The sequence below is a fragment of the Phaethon aethereus genome (genome assembly GCF_964289735.1).
Source record: "Phaethon aethereus genome assembly, chromosome: 1".
Taxonomy (NCBI): domain Eukaryota; kingdom Metazoa; phylum Chordata; class Aves; order Phaethontiformes; family Phaethontidae; genus Phaethon; species Phaethon aethereus.
The window spans coordinates 123190351-123208521 of record NC_138575.1 but is presented as its reverse complement, the minus strand read 5'-3'; the positions used below and the strand labels follow the sequence as shown (position 1 = coordinate 123208521).

The 18171-nt window shown below is 35.8% G+C and overlaps 1 protein-coding gene across 1 annotated transcript in view; it reads right to left on the bottom strand.

Annotated features, from left to right (window-relative positions):
• TRAPPC10 (trafficking protein particle complex subunit 10) overlaps nucleotides 1-18171 on the bottom strand; it is a gene marked incomplete at both ends in the record, with an annotated part of 45163 nt that overhangs the window by 9520 nt on the left and 17472 nt on the right. The window contains 9 exons of the mRNA XM_082014137.1: nucleotides 155-296; nucleotides 4067-4581; nucleotides 5755-5867; nucleotides 7935-8075; nucleotides 9262-9353; nucleotides 12048-12124; nucleotides 13312-13426; nucleotides 15343-15489; nucleotides 17761-18008. Of these exons, the coding sequence (XP_081870263.1) occupies nucleotides 155-296; nucleotides 4067-4581; nucleotides 5755-5867; nucleotides 7935-8075; nucleotides 9262-9353; nucleotides 12048-12124; nucleotides 13312-13426; nucleotides 15343-15489; nucleotides 17761-18008 (1590 nt within the window). The remainder of the gene's footprint in view (nucleotides 1-154; nucleotides 297-4066; nucleotides 4582-5754; nucleotides 5868-7934; nucleotides 8076-9261; nucleotides 9354-12047; nucleotides 12125-13311; nucleotides 13427-15342; nucleotides 15490-17760; nucleotides 18009-18171) is intronic.

The window sequence follows — 18171 nt, the reverse complement described above, 5'->3', positions numbered from 1 at the left end:
TTGATGGATAATGTGAGAAGTGAGAATTTAGTTTAGACTCAAAACTGAGGCAAAAAAAAAGTGAGTAATATTCAAGCCAGAAAACACTTTATCTAGTCCCATGACAGTACAACAGAAATCATCAAAACAACTTCAGCGTGGCAACTGTACCTACCAGTCATCGGTTCCACTTTCAGCTGGGGCTCCTGAGAATATACATCATACTGCACAATTGGGTAAATATGAAGATGGACAAACTGTACTTTCCCCACTGAAGTGCACAGTTGCCTGAGCGTGTATGTCCCAGGTTCTTTGGCCTTTGAAGAAAACATTTGAATGGACTTTTACATTTAGGAAATACTTCTAGAACAAACCCTCTACTAAAGAACAGCATGTTTTCAGTTAATTTTTATCAGATAGTTTGCATTTGTAAATTAAAACGACAGCCTTGTTCTCTAAGTGACAAGGTTTTCACAAAGGAGCACCTTTTGCTCCATTAACATAGAAGCTCTAGAGTGTTGGATGATTCAAGAAAAACATCAGAAGGAACAAGTACCAAAAATCAGAATAACTAATATAGTAACTATGCTCTGAAATTATTATTTTGGGGTGTTTTTTGTCTTGTTTGTTGGCTGTTTTTTATCCTCCCCTCCAAGTTCCACATACAGTAAAATGTAATTATATTTATTAAGTACTGAAATGCTATTTAGCAAGCAGTAAAGTGTTTATTTGGCTAACGTTCATGAAATCCTACAACATTTATTTAACGCAAAGCTTTCAGCTCAAGCTATCGATCTCACACACTCCCCACCCCACACCCTGTGTGAATGCTTAAAAAAAAGTAATACCTACATATTTAATTTCAAACTCTTCCTTTACTCTGAATAATGGTATTCTGGATGTTTTTCAGTAACGTTATAAAAAGCAAATCTGTAAGCAAATATTCTAGTATATTTATTCTTGATTCTATTTGCTCTTAGCTACTACTGCTAGGCAATGGGAAATGTTTTCTTTTTCCATGTGCCATTTTACCAAGTGTAATACATAAATATTGATGCTCGGTGTGATTAAATCTAAAGAATAAGATTAAAAGTTATGGAGAAAAGCTGTAACAACTTAACATTCAAAACTCACAGTTATTTACAAAGCAAATCCTGACTGATACTCAGAGTCACACATTTTGACATTAAAGTCACTAAATTTCCTCCCTTGAATACTTTACTCATGCTTTTCTGTTTATAAAGTCTTTCATAACATACACATACTTTAAACCTCAACATGGGATGGGAATGTCAGTCTGAAGAATTTAGATAATGCTTTCTGATCTCTTTTAAAGCTTGAAAAAATACACTGAAAGATGGCTATCAGCATAAATAATGCTAATCATCAGTCTAAGATCTACAGAAAGAATCAAACCCTCTGCATCTTAGAATCACCATCATTCCTCTTTTGGCAAAAGTAGTGCCATTAAGCAGTACTGTAAGAAAATTCAGAAAACAAGTTGTCAGCAGTTTCTATCCTCCAGCCAGCTATGTAATCCAGTAGAATTCACACAGTATACTACTGCAATGATAATGGATTTTTATGTAAATATTTCGTAAATACTGCAGCTCAAATCTAGAGAAGCTTTCATCATGTTATCTAGTAATACACTGTCAAAATTATAACATATTCAGATTTTCCCTTTAAGGACAGGTAAGTCACACTTTGAAGAACTGTGTAAAGATAAGTAGGATTCACACTGAGCAGTCTTCCCATGCAAAGTTCTTTCAAGAAAGAAAGGTTAGGAAAATAGGAAAGTTATAAACATAAGGCTGTCCATCCTCCAATAGCCACCAGAAGCAAGCAGGACAAGTCAAATTTAAAGCAGAGCTATATCTAGCTTTTTCTCTGTATTTCTTCTTCCATGATTTCAGATTGCTTCCTGATCCCACTAAGCCAAAATGCCTGCTCAGAAGTCTCTAACAGCTTTCTTCTAGTAAGGCTCCTTTACCTGAAATCCAGTTCTATGTACATGTTAATTTATTTTACAGAAGACTACATTTGCAGCCACCAAGACCTCTGACATCTCCAAATCCCATTAACTTGCCCCAATCCTTTGAAAGAATGAGAAACCTAAAACATTAGGCCAGCAGGTAGTTCAAATGATGTTATTGCCATTTCACATTGTATCACCACGGACTGGAACTCAACTTCTATCTTGAGATACCTGCTATCCACACAGGTTCCACAATGTGCATGTGCACATGTACCAAGCACATCTCTGTAGTGCTTTCTGCCCCAGTGCTGGAGGAATGGAAAGATGTAGTGTGTAAGTCTATAGAAAGCTTCACTCTAAACAAATTTCTATAAGACAGAAATTAACAATAAAAAAAAAAAAAAGAGCAAGTTAAAATCACAGGTGTGGAGCACCTAAAATTTGCTAAGAATGCTAAAGAAACCTGCTCGCCCGCTCTGTCTAGCTACCAATTTTCAGTCATCGAAAGCCGGTATGTAGATCCTTATTTCAAAATTAGTCTGAAAAAAGGGACCAAAGCTAATTTAAACTAATTAAAAACCGGCAAAGCTAGCAGGCATATATACCATATGTGACTGCAAAACACTTTCTCTCTTCATAGCATCCATATCCTTTCCAATATACAGGCTGGAAGATGTTCAGAAAATGAAGCAGCTATGAAACACCTGCTGCATTCCTCATTGTGCTGCCCCATCTCTTGTTAACCATACAGATGCTGCACTGAATTTCTGAGCGTTTTCTCGCTCAAGTTTTCCCTACTCTGATGTTCATTACTGTAGCACTGAACTCTAATAAATACTTCCCTGTGAAGGATTACAGAGGTACAGAGATAGTAGTATTTACAGAAATCCAAAGAACAGAGCAACATGATCATCGAGGCCACAAGCTCCTACTCCTGGAATGCCAAACAGATGGCAAAGTCTCGCTTTTGAAAATGCTTAGCATTTCACTTCCTAGGACTAAGTTGGCAGGTAAATGCCTTTCCCCATTTCACTAAAACAAGCAAACAAACCACAGATCAGCCAGTATAAGACCAGAGAATGAGTGGCAGACAAAACCCACACAAACAATAAAACCCACCACAAACCACCACCCCACGCCCCTCAACCAACAGGACTGGTACTCAAGGCCTGCTGATTTCCAGTTACTATGCATCTAGTAGTAATGTAGTGTGAAAAGAAGTGATAAGTACTACTGTCCTTAAATATTTCAGCAACTACTGGGAGTACTTGGCTTGCTCAGGGAAGAATGAGAGGAAAAAAAAGGATTACTCCAAGTATTAAGCTGACTTAGAGTGCACATGTGTAAATCGGGAATTGAAAGAGTTTCATATCCAACACTATATGGCAGAAGCAGGACTGTAAGCCATTTTCTGAGGGTGGCATTTAGATGGTGACACTATTTTCACAGTGTTTGCTCATGCAAACTTAGTGTTCCTTTAGCAGACAACCCTTATGTTCTTGTCTTCTCATTCTTTATGTGATTAAGATGAATAATGGGGGCAATTTTAAGTCTGACATCTTCTGAATTCAAATATTTGAAGCTGAGCTTAACTTTGTCATACTTCTTGCAGGTAGGTTTACTATACCCACCAAGTGAAAAAATATTCTACCACCCTCCACAGTGAAGAACAGGCTATCAACCAAATTCAACCACACAGTCACTTGCTAAGGGCTAGAAGATGCATTCCTATCAAAATTTTAAAACATTATTCTCAATGAGCTCAATATCGAAAGTAGACTTCATGAGCCATACGTTATCTTGTATATGAATTTGTCAGTTTAATTTTTGGCAGCAATAACCAAAATATTTAAAATAAAGTTTTGGAAGGCTGACTCAAATGACTGCAAATAAGAGAGTCGCCTGTACATTTTGCCACAAACACAATAGCCTTCTTTCAAGGGAAATTAAGGTTAGAACAATGAAAAGAAAGCCACAAGGGGAACAGCATCACCCAAGCTGTGACAGGAAGCAATACAAGTACCACTTGCCAGCACTATGCTCTTCCTCAGACAGTGCTTTTAGTTCTTCTTTCATGAGTACTACGTTCACTCAGCTATAAAAACATACCTGAGTATTGAATGTTATTTTATTGACCCCTGGTTCCAGTATTAAGTTGTTGCATTTCAACACATGAGCTCCATCTTCTAAAGTCACCCCTGAGGGCATATCCAGCGAACTGCTGCTCTCTTGCCTTCGTAGTAGCATGTGCACATTTTTGCAGATAATTCCTGCTGTGTTCAAAGAGTTATCTGAGGGACTACGTTCATACATTTCGTATAGCTCCAGTGCCGGTAAATTGTTTCTTGACAAAGAAAAGCCTGTAACTTCATTTGGAAAGCTGATAACACCATTGGAAGTTTTGTGCTTAGTGAGCCACTCAGCTGTTTTTCTATAACTATTTTTTTCAATGCTGAAGTGAACATGGATGGCAATCTGATCCACTTGGACAGGGATGGGCATTTGGCTCAGCAAAGTCAACTCAACAGACAGCTTTCCACCCACATGGACAACAGCATTTGAAGGGTCAAAATGTAGAGTTTTCAACTGCGCAAATGAGTGCATAGGCAATATAACCTTTTGACCTGGAAAGATAAAAACAGGGTTTTTATTCTTCTCCAGTGCTGCTGGAGATCAGCAAATCTTTTCTCTTAAAAATGTAACCCCTAGAATTAAAGATATCAACAACTTTTCACAATGAATCCTTTTACAACAAATCAATACTTTAATATTTTAGTTTTATCTTGCGTAGAAATGAAACTTAAAGGTGCTGAGATCTATTTTCTAACAGTAACATCTACTACAATTTTAGTACTTAGGCTATTAAAGACAATTAAACTAAGACATAGTGTCTAAGCAGAAGTTTAACATTTCACTACTACATAAAGTGTTCTAGACAAACACAGCGGCATAAAGTGACAAACTTCCTAGAGCATGTAAATCAAGAGCAAGTACAAGTTTAGAAACTAATGATCGGACTGGTGCCTTAAACCATCAGCTTTACCATACAAGGATTTTTCATTCTCTTTTCTAGATTCCAAAAACCCACACTGAGGCAGTACCAAAACTTAATTAAGAAGCAAGCCTAAAATAACATATTACTTACAGTACACCCATTCATCAAGAAAAACTTATGCATAAAAATGAACAGTCTTCCAATCTACAGAAATTATTCCACATGAATTTGAATTATGATTAATATCTGAGTACAAGGTATTACTGAAGCAGCAGGAAAAATAAAGAGAAGAGGTAGGATGGTCAAAATAAGCTGCAAGTGGATGGGAACAGATCTAACATGAAAACCAAAGAAACCACCACAGAGCTGCCATCTGCGTGCCAGCAATGTAGAGACAAAGATAAGTCAGGAATTGAAAAAAACCTAACACAAGATAAATTATGAGCTTTCAAAGCAGAGAAACAGATAAGTGAAGGAAAACAAGGACTTTCCGGTATTGAAGATGAAAATGTTAATTACCCTTTCATCTTTTACTAGTCTTAATTATTGCAGAAGTTTTATAAATCTTCTGGAGATGACAAGAAAAGAATCATGTTGGTTCAGAAGTTATACACAAGGTAAAGAAAACAATCAGACAAAGCCTTCCAATCTACTTTTAGGGAAAGATCAGATTAGAGCATCTTAGTTAAGTTGTAAGTATAATACTATACTAAGTAATAATAATAATTAAATATATATATGTGTGTATATATATCTGTAGGAGCATCAACTTAAGTTCTAAGTATTTAAGAACCAGACTTACCTTGGTTCTCTGCTTGCTGATTGGCAAAATCTAGTATTTCTTGGCAAAAGCTTTTTCGTTCATCTTCTGTTAAGTGATTATCACCAGCTAAAAGGCTGCTTGTTTGAAGATAACTAACAAAGTTAAGGAAACATGAGGTAGAAACCTACAATATTCAGAAATGTGACTGAAAACAAGACAGTTCAAGTGGTGCTTTTCTAATCTTTCAATACAAGACCTGCTTTTATCATCACACACTCTTCCATTAGCAAAGAAACAATGCGAGACTTACTATCAACTGATAATATTGCAGAATCTCTAATTTCTGCAGACCTACTAAAATGTGATCCATTATTAACCTGTGCAGTCTTCCCCCATCTAAAAAAAACAGTGAGCATAGAAAATTCATTATTTGACAACAGATGTAGCATGCAAGTTAAGACACAGTGTGTTGCATTATGCTGCCCAACATTCAGAACTCAGTAACTTGAGTATTTGATTATATTGAAATTTACTTGGCTGAGAATCTGCTGGCTGTTACAGCATCACTTACCATAACAGTCATAAGACAGTCTTTATACTTTTGAGTGTTGGGGATACAAATGCTCATTTAAGTATTTAACGAAGACTGCAATATTACTGGCTCTGATTCTTTAAGAGCGTTTGCACTGAAGCAGAAAAATTTAAGAGTGTTTAAAAGTGATGTAAGAATTTTCAAAGGAGGCAGACATTTACAATGTCTAAGTCTAGTTCTAAAAAAACCCAACAAAAAAACAACAAAAAAAAAAGAAAAAAAACCCCACTATAAATTTGAATTTAGTTCAACTGATTTTCAGCTACAGGAAGACTCCTAGTACCGTCACTTAGAGACCAGAATATAAGCTTATAAGGCAAAACAAAACAAAACCAACCACAACAACTTTTTAAAAAAGCTAGAAGGGCCATTCAAAACAAGCTGTCTTTCCTTTTAATATCTACAAGAACTGCCCTGCAGAAAGTACTCTGTTCAGCTAACCGCCCCAGTTTGGAACCTAGAGGAATTCCATTTATAACTACGGTACCAATGAAAGCAGTGTCCTTCCCTCAAAACACCAAAAAATAATGAAAATTTGCCATTTTGCTATAGTACGTAATACCCTGCACGCAGCACAACAGTTCGAATTAGAACCAATTTACTTAATTTAGCTACCAAATTTAGGCAACAACATACGAGGCTAAAATGAAAACCAGAATTCAAATCGTGCTGTTTCTAATGCCAAAAAGACAATAAAACACACAAGGCCAGTCAGAAGACTTTTCCACACACATACCCCTCATCTTGGAAGTAGCAACAGTACAGCAACACAGAGAGATTCAGTATTTAAACACAGCTATAGCAAGTAGACTTGATGTGTGAAAATAATACAGAGAGTATCAAAGTGAAGAATTTGAAGCCTGTCAAACATCTGGATTGGGCCAAGTAATTTTAAGTATTACTTAGCATTTATGTTGCATTTACAGACTTCATTTGCACATTGAAGACTGAGCTTTTACACAACTTAAAAGCAAACAACTCCCACTCCCCTTCTGAAGCAGAGGTCAAAGCCAGAAATAAAAAATAAATAATAGCCGAAAATACTAAAACACCACACACCACGCCAAAGCCACAAGATTTTCACCTTCCAAGTCTCTGTTTTAACTTTTGGAAAAAGTCACCATTACAAACACCAGAAGATTCCTTGCCAGGTGTGACACAGTAAAAAGGTGGCAGCAGTTATAGAAACAAAGCCCATTAATTAAGCTCCTTAATACAGGAAGACACTATAAAAGCATATTTATCAAATGAAAAAACAGTAACTCATAAAATATCCCATAATGATGAAGTACAAACAGAATCATAAAAAACCCTCTATGGTATCTGCTGAACTAATGACAAACTTCACACTATCCCTGTTGCACCACTTGCTAGAGCCTAGACATATTTAAAATGGTGAGCAGCAACCATATGCAAAAAGTTTTAAGTGAAACAGATACTAAAAAAATAAAAATGAAAAAATAAATAACCCAACCCGCCCCAAATCAACAGCAACAATGGAAATAAGCTGTCTGGTGTATGGCAGTCTCTGCTGTTAAGCATAAGCTGGAGAGATGTCAGGAAAAATAGTCAGAAGTATCATTTTTCTCTGGTCTTGATTTTCCTGGCACCACCTTTTAGAGGATACTTTTCTATTTGCCCAAGGTGTTTCTGACATTCAGCTAATTGTTTTCTTGTATGTGTGACGAGCAATGCCCAGCCCTCAGCAAGGTAAGTTTTCAGTGCTTCTTGAAGATAGACTTCTGCCTTCTGTGGACCTTTCTTCCTCCTTTAAAAAAAAAAGAAATGAGAACAGCATTGATATAAGAACCTTTAATGCCACAAAAACTCTCTACACATTCTCCAAAAGTGGTGAGGGGAGAGGAACATTTCATATGAATGCAGAACAAGACGCAGTGAACCATTCTGCTCTTTATTTTGCTGGTAACAGATCAACATAATGGCCTACCTTTAAGCAATTCACTTAAGCAAGCAGAACTGCAATTAGTATAAATATACTATGTCAATGTAAGGCTTCATACACTCATCTATCCCAAGTCAGAGCAAGTGAGGTGAAGCTACGTCCTACAAATGAGGCAAAAGCCGTCTCAAGCTTCTGATGGTTAATTAAAATATGCTTGTTCAACAATTTTAAAGCAGGAAAATGCTTCAGTGAAAATATTTTATCATTACACAGCAGTTCCATGGTAGTCTTTAAACCTAACATTATTCCCTCAGATGGAAATTTAAGTTAATTTAGGAGAATCTGTTGTGGCTAGAAGATCAGACTGCTTTAGTGAACATAGGTAAGAAGCATGCCCAAACATGTTTTCCCCAAAAACACTTAGGACTCCCAAATTCTTCTAAGTAAGAAAAAATAAAAGAAACAGAAAACCAATGCAGAAAGTTCCTTTAGTGGAATTTAACAGCAGGGACAAACACAAAAAATATATTTGGAAATTAGGAATAAAATCACTATAAGTTTCACAGTGGGGGGAAACAAACATTTTGCAATCATAAACCTCAAATATGAAACTGATTACTCTCCGAAGAACACGTTTTCTGGCTTTTCTTAGGTATATACATACACACATATGTAGTTAAGATAACTATAAAATTTGAAACAAGTCAGAAGCCACATTACAAAGCAGGCTACAGTAAATACAAAGTTATTGCTTTCCTCCTTTGGCCCATTGCCCGTTTCTCCCTAGGAGGTGAAAGGATCAAGCTAAAGAACATAGGCCAGTTAAAGGTAAGAGTACTAAATCATGAGGTGAGAATTAGGGTTTGATATAAGGAGATTGCCAGTGTTCTTTTCTTTTTTTTTCTGAAATACAGCCTTGAAACTTAGGGTATGTTTACATTTTAAAAAATACTTTTTCAAATTCCAGTTTAAACACAGCATCTTTTCCTCGAGGATTATATTCAAACTTTTCAAAGCTAATGCATTTAAGACATTTGAAACATTCATTTACATATAAAACTCTGCCAAGTCCTTTCCCACAAGCTTAGCTGAGCGAATTCTTCCAATATTTGTGTACATTTCAATGGTGGCATGGGACAGATCCTGTTTAAGAGAAAAGAAAGTATTATCAGCTTTATATATTTTAATAGCTATATAGTATTTTATAGAAACTTATAGCCATAACTAAGTTACTACAACAGAATTACCAGAATGAGTCACTTTTTAGCTTTCCCCTTGCCCCCAGCACACAATATAGAGCAGTTTATAACAGGTCATCTTCACTTTTTCTACAGCTGGTCATTATCCTGTATCTGTGTTATAAATAGCAGAAGGAAAAAAGCCTATGAAAAATTAGATAAGGCAACTCAAACCCACCAAAATAATAGATAAGATGCAGTTTCAAACACTTCCTTACACTTGAATCCTCCTGTCTTTTTGAAAGCACCTATTTCTTAGTGCCTATATGTCATTAGGTTATCACTGCAGGATTGTGTAGTGTATCACTCCAGGATGCATACACCACAGCACAATATATTTAGAATGATATTAGAACTTGTCCCAGAGACTTATAACTAATACTTCAAAACCAAAACAACTACATACAGAACATGTACATGATTCTTTGACTAAAAGTGCACAATATACCATTAAGTATATGAAAGTTTGCAGTGTGTAAACAAAGAAACGCAAAATGCGAAGTTACAATCGTGGTAAGTATTTTCGCAAGAGTGCCTTAAAGCAATTTTGCTTGAAGCTATGCAATCCCAAGTTGAAGTTTCTCAGTCATCTTTAAGCTTCATTTCCAATGCAGCCGCACTGTCTATGATGCCTTCCTCTCCTTGCCTTAAGCTTGTAATAACAGTGACAAATATTTCTCACAAAATTAGCTGTTACACACCACCAAACTTTTTTCTCAAGTATATTATAATCTTAGGTCAGATACATAAAAACATTTCACATCATATTTACAAACCCACAGCCTCTTCTGATTGTCAGCAACTTTCCACAGAAGCTCATTCTCCTTCACTTTGTGTATTAGGAACTACTCTATCCTCCAAAACAAATTGCTTAAGAGCTTCCAACTACCTCCATATTTTGCAGAGTATCAGTCAGAAAGCATCTATTCCTATAGGGCAGGAAAATGACCTAAAATTAACTTACAAAGCCTTTCTTAGGCCATTTTGGACATTTCTTATGGAAATCCTAGAAAAATCACTTATTTTTTTATTTAAGAGTTCACAAAAATATCCTACAGTAAACTAAGTGATCACTCCTTAACAGATCAGTATAACCAGAGAGGTCTTAGACACCAGCTACATACACAAATGAAAAGCTATGTTCCCCCCAAATTAATGTACAAACCAACATGCTTGTAAGAAGATTCAACAGTCTTACAAAAGATTATGAAGTTGTTGCATGAGACTAGCCATTCAATGAGAAAAAAGGCTTTTCTGGTAATAAAAGCTCATCACTTCTTGCTTTCAACATGTCTGAAAACCTGTATTTTACTTTTCAGACTCATTAAAATTTTAAATTCAAGTAAATTATCTTAGCTGCATCTGGAAATTTTAACTGGTTCTATGGTCTCCTCCACTAATACACGGATAAAATATGGGTATATATAAATTGTATATTTAGGTGACAACTATATAGAAAACAATCTTGTACAGCGTATTTGATATCTGAATTTCTGTTGCATAAAAATGCAGTCAGAAATACAAACAGGAATGGCAATTCTTTCATTGGCAAACACTGCAGATCCCACTTAGTTTCTTAAATTTAGGAAGATACTGCTGAATTTAGCAGACATCTTCAGGTGCAAGTTGGAACTGAATATGTAAGAGCAGCTAGCAAATCTGAAGATTTTAGTTTTGGTCCAGCTATCCAACTAGTCTTATGAAGAAATGAAGTATAAAAATGAAACCTGGTATCTTCAGATGAAATCTTTTGAGACTTTTTCTTTCAATAAAACTTTGTAAAAGTAAGTACCACTTAGTTTTCATTAAAAAAAAAAAAAAAAAAGGTTGCACAGTTTTCCTCCAATTTTTCCCCAGAAAACTTCTAACAGCAGTACTGCAACTGTAAGACATTTCAGAGGAAAATTATTTAAGGGGAAAAAAACCCCCAAAATCACACACCCAACCCAAAAACCAAACACACTCTTGTGACAGTCGGGGTTTTTTTTTTTGTTTATTTAACAATCTTTTATAAAAAATCCAGAAGATCATTACAATGGCTCCTCAATAAGGGAGCTGTCAGGAAATAAACATGCATATTAAAGCACAATGAGAATCCTAATGTTTCAATCTATGCCAGCGCCAACCCTATCATCCACAGATGTCCCACAGTTTATTAAAAAAAAAAATCAACAGTATAACTTAAACCATGTACACCCATTGGAAGATGCAAGTCTAAAACGATTCAAAAGGAACTGAATTCACACATCAGTATTCTTCTGGGGAAGATTCAACTAATTCTGAACTTGAGATAGTGGAATATGATAGCCATGACACTGGCTTTTTAAATAACTAAGTATACATCCTTACAGATAATAACCTCCAACTGATAACCGTAAATATTAAAGTTAATCAAAATATTTCAAACTTAGGGCCCATACAGGGTTCCAGTTGTAAAACAAATCAGCCTTATTGTGTTCAGTGTATAAGCAATAACCTTTGATAGTGAAATACAGATTTACATTCTCCATGTTATCTTCTCAGGTTTGAAAATTTTGGCCCTATTCAATCTATAATGTAAAACACAAAACTAATATAAATAACCAAAACTCATACTTACTAAGTAGTGTTTTTCAAAAGCTTCTACAGATGATAAGGCCTCTTTAAGTTTCTTATAAGGGCTCTGTGATGCATTGGCTTTAGAAAAAAAGCAGAACAAGAGGCGTCACTTACAAATACATTCCTATTTTAATAACACCCCCTCCTCCCCACTTCTTCCTTCAGTAGTAAGTGGAGAGAAAAATTAAAACTTGTTTTATATGGGAAACATCACTAAAACTTAGAGATGGATCATGAGTTTCTTCCCCAGGCTCTAAAGTAAGATGAAGAAAGGTTGTTTCACAACCACCTGTGTGTGCATGAACATATGAGTGAAGTTCAGGGTAGCAGGATAAAAGCAAGCAGCAATATAGTAATTGTACTAACTTCACACAGTATTTCAAAGTATTTATTCAACCTAAACACACACACACACAATTGTGCTTAAATACCATATTGTGCCAAGAGTAATATTCTCACAACTCCCCTCTGCTGGATTTATAAGTCAGCATGACAGAAGTATACTGTAATTTAAAGACATTTCACTACTTTAAACAATGTACTTCAAAGGAAAATGGTTAGCAAGACCAAGGTTTTTTTTTTCCAAAGTAGTTTGTTCCATTTAAAAGTCTTTGCCAGACCAAGTATGTGTCAATATTTCTAGAATAAAAAAGCCTGCATTTTAAATAAATATAACAGGCACCATAGCACTGAATTAAGAACCATACATTATCATACCTGCAAGAGCAAGTGAAGTATCAGCCTGTCAGCTAATGCTTCAAAGACACCAATTGTTCTAGCAGATTTAACATCTGAAAGCTTCTTCCCTTCAGAATTATCTTTGCAAGTGATAAAATCCATAAGGAGTAAATAAATTTGATTGTTCGGCCACTGAAATAATATCACTTCAACTTAAATAATATCACTTTGTAGCTCCAGTTGCAGGTTACTTATTTACATCAGATCAAGGATGCTCCATTTCTTTTTCAAATAATTTTATTTTTAATACTTGTCTGTGAGTATTAAAAACTTTACTCAAAACCAGTACTACTCAAGACTATTTACCTAAGTGCTGATAAACGGAACATTAATGGAAAAACTTACACTTGCAACAGTAAGGAGATGCACTAAGTACTAGACACACATTAGAAGAACTTGTAAGAGAACAGAGTTCTATCAATGTTGATATATATGTAGGGATACTTGGAAATTACTGATGTATTTATATGCTATGTATTTAAGACAATGTCAGTTATGAGAAAGAATGTGTACATTCCTGGTAATACCTGTTTCAGGGCGTTCTGCTCCCAACCCTGCCAACAGATCAACAGTTCTGTTAAGATCTTCTGAATTGGGTCCCTTCTCTGACACAAGTCCACACAGATAACCCAGAGATTTTAACTGTAAGGGAAACCAGATACTTGTTTTCAATAGGCTACCAAATCAATATAAATCTTTTATTCCTTTACATCATTCCTACAATACATTTCCACTGCTATCATTATTATACTGCTTATAAGACTGTATTAAAGTTGCTTCATGTGAAGAAAGTAGAGAACCTTTCAAAAGTAACTGTTATTCTTACAGTAGAAATTAATGTTATTAAGAACTAAATTGCATATAAGTTACTCAAATAACATTGGAACACATGCATATACACACACATCCCTACATGCATAACACCCAATCAGAATAAATCCCTCTGTTTTTCCATATACACATGGACAAAGCTTGAGATGTTTGGCAGTTACTGCCAAAGATAATTTCTAATAACAGCGTCTGTATTTTTGAAAACGACATAATCAAGAAACACAGGCAGTCTCCAGTACACTGATTAGACAAGCCTGCAAATTCACCTAAACTATTGTATTTGGGTAAAAATCTTCTCGAAAAAGAGATGATTAGCATAGCTAACAGTGTTAAAACAATGCCACACAACTACCGTAAAACCCCTTCTAGACAGCAGCTGATACGCTTGATACCGAGAAGTCAGCAGAATATAGTGACTTAAAGAAATTCAGTTCTGTTGGTCATTTGGTTAATTCATTTAGAGTAACTCAATCAACTACCAAGGAAAGCCCACAAAATAAAAAAGGTCTCAGCTTGTCATATTACTCTACACCATATAAAATGGGGATGGCCATTAACTTTTTTTTTTTAATTCCACTTAATTTTGTCACTATTTGCTAAATTTCTTTCATTCAGTCTGTTCCACTTTACTGCTACTCATTATCCTACAATTTTGCCCTTTACACTTTGTGTTAGAAGAGCTAAGAACGGGAGAAACATTTCCAACTCGTCACCTTCCAGAGAAACATGAAAGGACCATGGGAAGAATCTGATGCACTCATCACCACTTCAAACAATTCTTTGTTTCCTTTATTCTGAACCCTGCCCCCCTTTTTTTTTAAAACTGTAACTCTTCAGGGTGAAATTGTCTTTCTATGCTTTTGTAATAAGACAAGGACCTCCTAAGGGTCAGTTAGAGGATTCCTAAGTCTAATGAAATACGAACAAAATATGATTAAAATGAATAGAAAATATTCTACAGGCTATGGAAAAAAGAGGATGAGCTTATGCTAGTCTTCAAAAACATCCACGAAGAATACAGTATACTATGTCAGTAGTTTCTGGAGTTTGTCATCTTTCTAAACTGTTTTTCACAGGGGAAAGCAGTGTCAACCTTAAACAGCAATTCTTCCATAGAAACAGAGTAAGTGGAACTTGAAAAGGCATTGATGTAATTACGGAAGGGGCTTAACCAAACTGAAAAGGCCACTTTACAACTTTTACTTTATGGTAAGGGGTGGTAACTGAAAAATTGCAGATTATTACTTATTTGCCTCTTTCACAAGCTGCCAAGTGTAACACCTTCAGTGAAGTTAGGGGTCTATTACTGCCATACTAGCATACTGAAAAAATAATGAACTGTGTAAACAGATCGCTGTAATCTCTATTCATAACAGTAAATGCATCTACATCCAGGCAGCTACTCCTGCTATAACTGAAATTCATGCTTCTTCTCTCAGTCAACGTGGACCGAGTTCATTCTGGACTTTAATTAGCCAGTCGTTACGAAACTAGTGGTGAGGGAGGGCAGGGAGAGACAAAGAGGTGAACACACCCTAGTTATTCTCAGGCCTCACCTGACAGTGGGGAAAGTGGATATAAACCTGGATGCCTCATCTAGACCAGACTCAAGACTATACAGAACCCCATATTAAATTCCACAATAAAAAGTGCAAAATTTGTTTCACAGAAAGAAATGGTCTACTTCAAAATTGTAATACCACAACCGCAACACATCATTTGCTCACCTTCTCAGTAGCATAGCTCCATAAGCCAACTGTATGGGAAACATTTGCATCTATCTGAGCCCGATCACAGCAGCCTTCTATTCTTTGTAAGACTTCCAAACAACTCAAAAATACCCAACAATCCAAAGCTCCAGGAGGAACAGAGACCTGAAGATGAACAGGTAAAATTAACTGGGAAATAAAGATTAGTCAGATGAGAAAATACTTCAGCAAAATACTATTCTTGATGTAGCAGAGCCTCTTGGAAGAGCTTACTCTAAGAATACACAAAAAACAAGCCAACTCTCACTACCTCCTGAATAATTTCTATATATTAGTTCATGAAACAAGGACAGCTAAGCAACTAAACTGTGATTATATTAACTAGATTGGATACATTCACCAAGATGAAAGAGAAGGAAAAGAGGACTAATAGGTACAAGTACTTGGAAAAATTAAAAAAATTTGAAAACTAAGACCAAGGAAAGCAAAATTAGGAAAAATTCTGTGAATATACTACTACTTTCCTAAAGAGACATCAGATCTAACTGAGACTGAAATTAAAAGTACACTAAGAAGCAGATTAAACAACCTGAAAAAGAAGAAATTAGTCTAAGATTTCTTCACAATAATAAGTTTGTTATCAAAGTATAAGACATCTGTCATGAACAACTAATTAAAGAATGGAGCTAAAAAAAACCAAATAAAAACACACAGAAAGAAGGAAAGAAAAAAAAAAAGACCAAGAAGAGATTATCAATCAGGACATCACAGAGAAAGACAGGAGAGTTTGATACTAGAATACTTCAAGAATCAAGATAAACATGAGCATAACTAAAGATCTGGAATAATGTTGATTATTGTGATTATATTATATATTTAAAATTCTGTTCATAAACAGTGCAAAAATGTTCCTTTTAGAAACGTTATGAAGGTCTTGAAACCCATAATAAACTAGGTAATTGACTAATGTGATAGGAAAGTTCAACACGCAAGCACAAGGCATTTGAAAAAAAAAAATCTGAATTCTGAAAGAATTTTCAGGAAGAGAAAGATCATAAGAACAGAGTAGTTTAGATTTCTACTATGTGTTCAGTGGTGTCAAGCCACATTAAGAGGTTTGCCTGTATTAAGAAAAAGGATCGCAACAGGGATAACTACATGATATTCACAAATAAGTGTTACTGTCTCATAACCTGAACACCTGCATTCAGTTTGGATCACCACCTTAAGACAGAAACAGCAAAATTAAGAGACGGTGCAGAGAAGAGCCGCAAACATTGGAGGCAGAGGACAGACTTGGGGTGGAGCAAAAGGGGAAGTACCTTCAGAGATTTAAAAGGCTGCGTGTATTTATTTTGGAAAGGAAAAAACAACCTCAAAACACACACACAAAACATACTGTCTATGGGAATTACATGTTAGTTTTGGGCAATGCATCTGAAGTAGATTTTCTGTTTTTAAATGCAGATGGACAGATGGAACTTATGGAACTTAATACCACAACGTCAGACAGGCAAAGGTTAACAGCTACTGTTATAATAGCACAGATAAAGCTAACAGAGAAGCAGACACCCACGGGATTAAGGACATGGCTGAGTCACAAGGTGAAATCCAGAAATATTCTCATGCACGCTACACTGTTCTTAAAGATGTATTTCAATTCACAGACATCTGTGGTCATACATGGAGGATGATCAGTGTACAACATCCCTGACAAAGCCTCTTTAGAGGATTAAAAAACACCAGCAGAAACTAAAGTGTGGAGGGAGGAGGGGTAAAGCATGGAGGCATGCAACATGACCAAAAAAAAAAAAAAAAAAAAAAAAAATCTTTGAGCACTGTCACTAGCTTCTATCTCTTTCTTCTGTCATTGGATGAGATAGACACACATGCATAACACAGAAGATCATTGCTGGGCACCAAAAGGAATCACAAAGTAAGAACCACAAAAGGCCGCATCCAACTTGCATGGCAGTAAGAAGGCCTGTAGATACTGTTTCTAGTTCAGAACTGCTTTCTGTTACAGACTACTAGCCTGCATATTAACCACTCTGCCTTATTTTCTTCAATACAACACTGTTACAGGTTTAAATGATGGGAACTATAGTTCAAGAGACTAGTAATAAATCCAGGAAAGAAGCAGACAAATTACCTACCAGCTTAAGAAGTTAACTTTCCAGGTGAAGACTAGAATACTTTAACTAAATACAGGTTTGGTTTTCAGATGTGATGTCTCCAAATTTCTTTCCAAAGACATCCTCATGGTGAAACATTCAACTGTAGCACTGCTACAATCTGTTATTACAGCACCATTTTGATAACTCATGGCCAGTGCTTACTCTATATTCTGGTCACCAACATCTAAACTTCAAAAATCTTGTTAGATCATCATTGGATAAAATCATTCACATAATGGAATATATTACACTGACTCACTTCTAATAGCTTGAGTTCTTGCACACAGTTGTGAAGAAGCTCCAATGCTCGCTGGGAAACCTCCCATGGCCTCTGTAGGAAGATTAATAACGTGCACTGGCGAGAAAATAGGTAACTACGCAAGTCCAGTAGAGTAGCTTCTTGATTCTGAATTAGCTCTCTCTTCTCCATGTCTATTGGTTTTCGGAGAATTAAACCATTCCAGCTCCTCACTGGCTGGCAAAAAAATGTCAGCCAGTTCGCACCATCTAAGTAAACAAAGTTAACATCCAAGAATCAACCACTGCTTTGTATCAAAGCCTCTTCTTTCTCCCTCCAGAGGTTGAGACCTGGCTTATTCTAAAGTTTATCATATGGATAAATGACTTAACATCTTAACTTCAAAAACAAAACAAAAAAAACCCAGCAGAA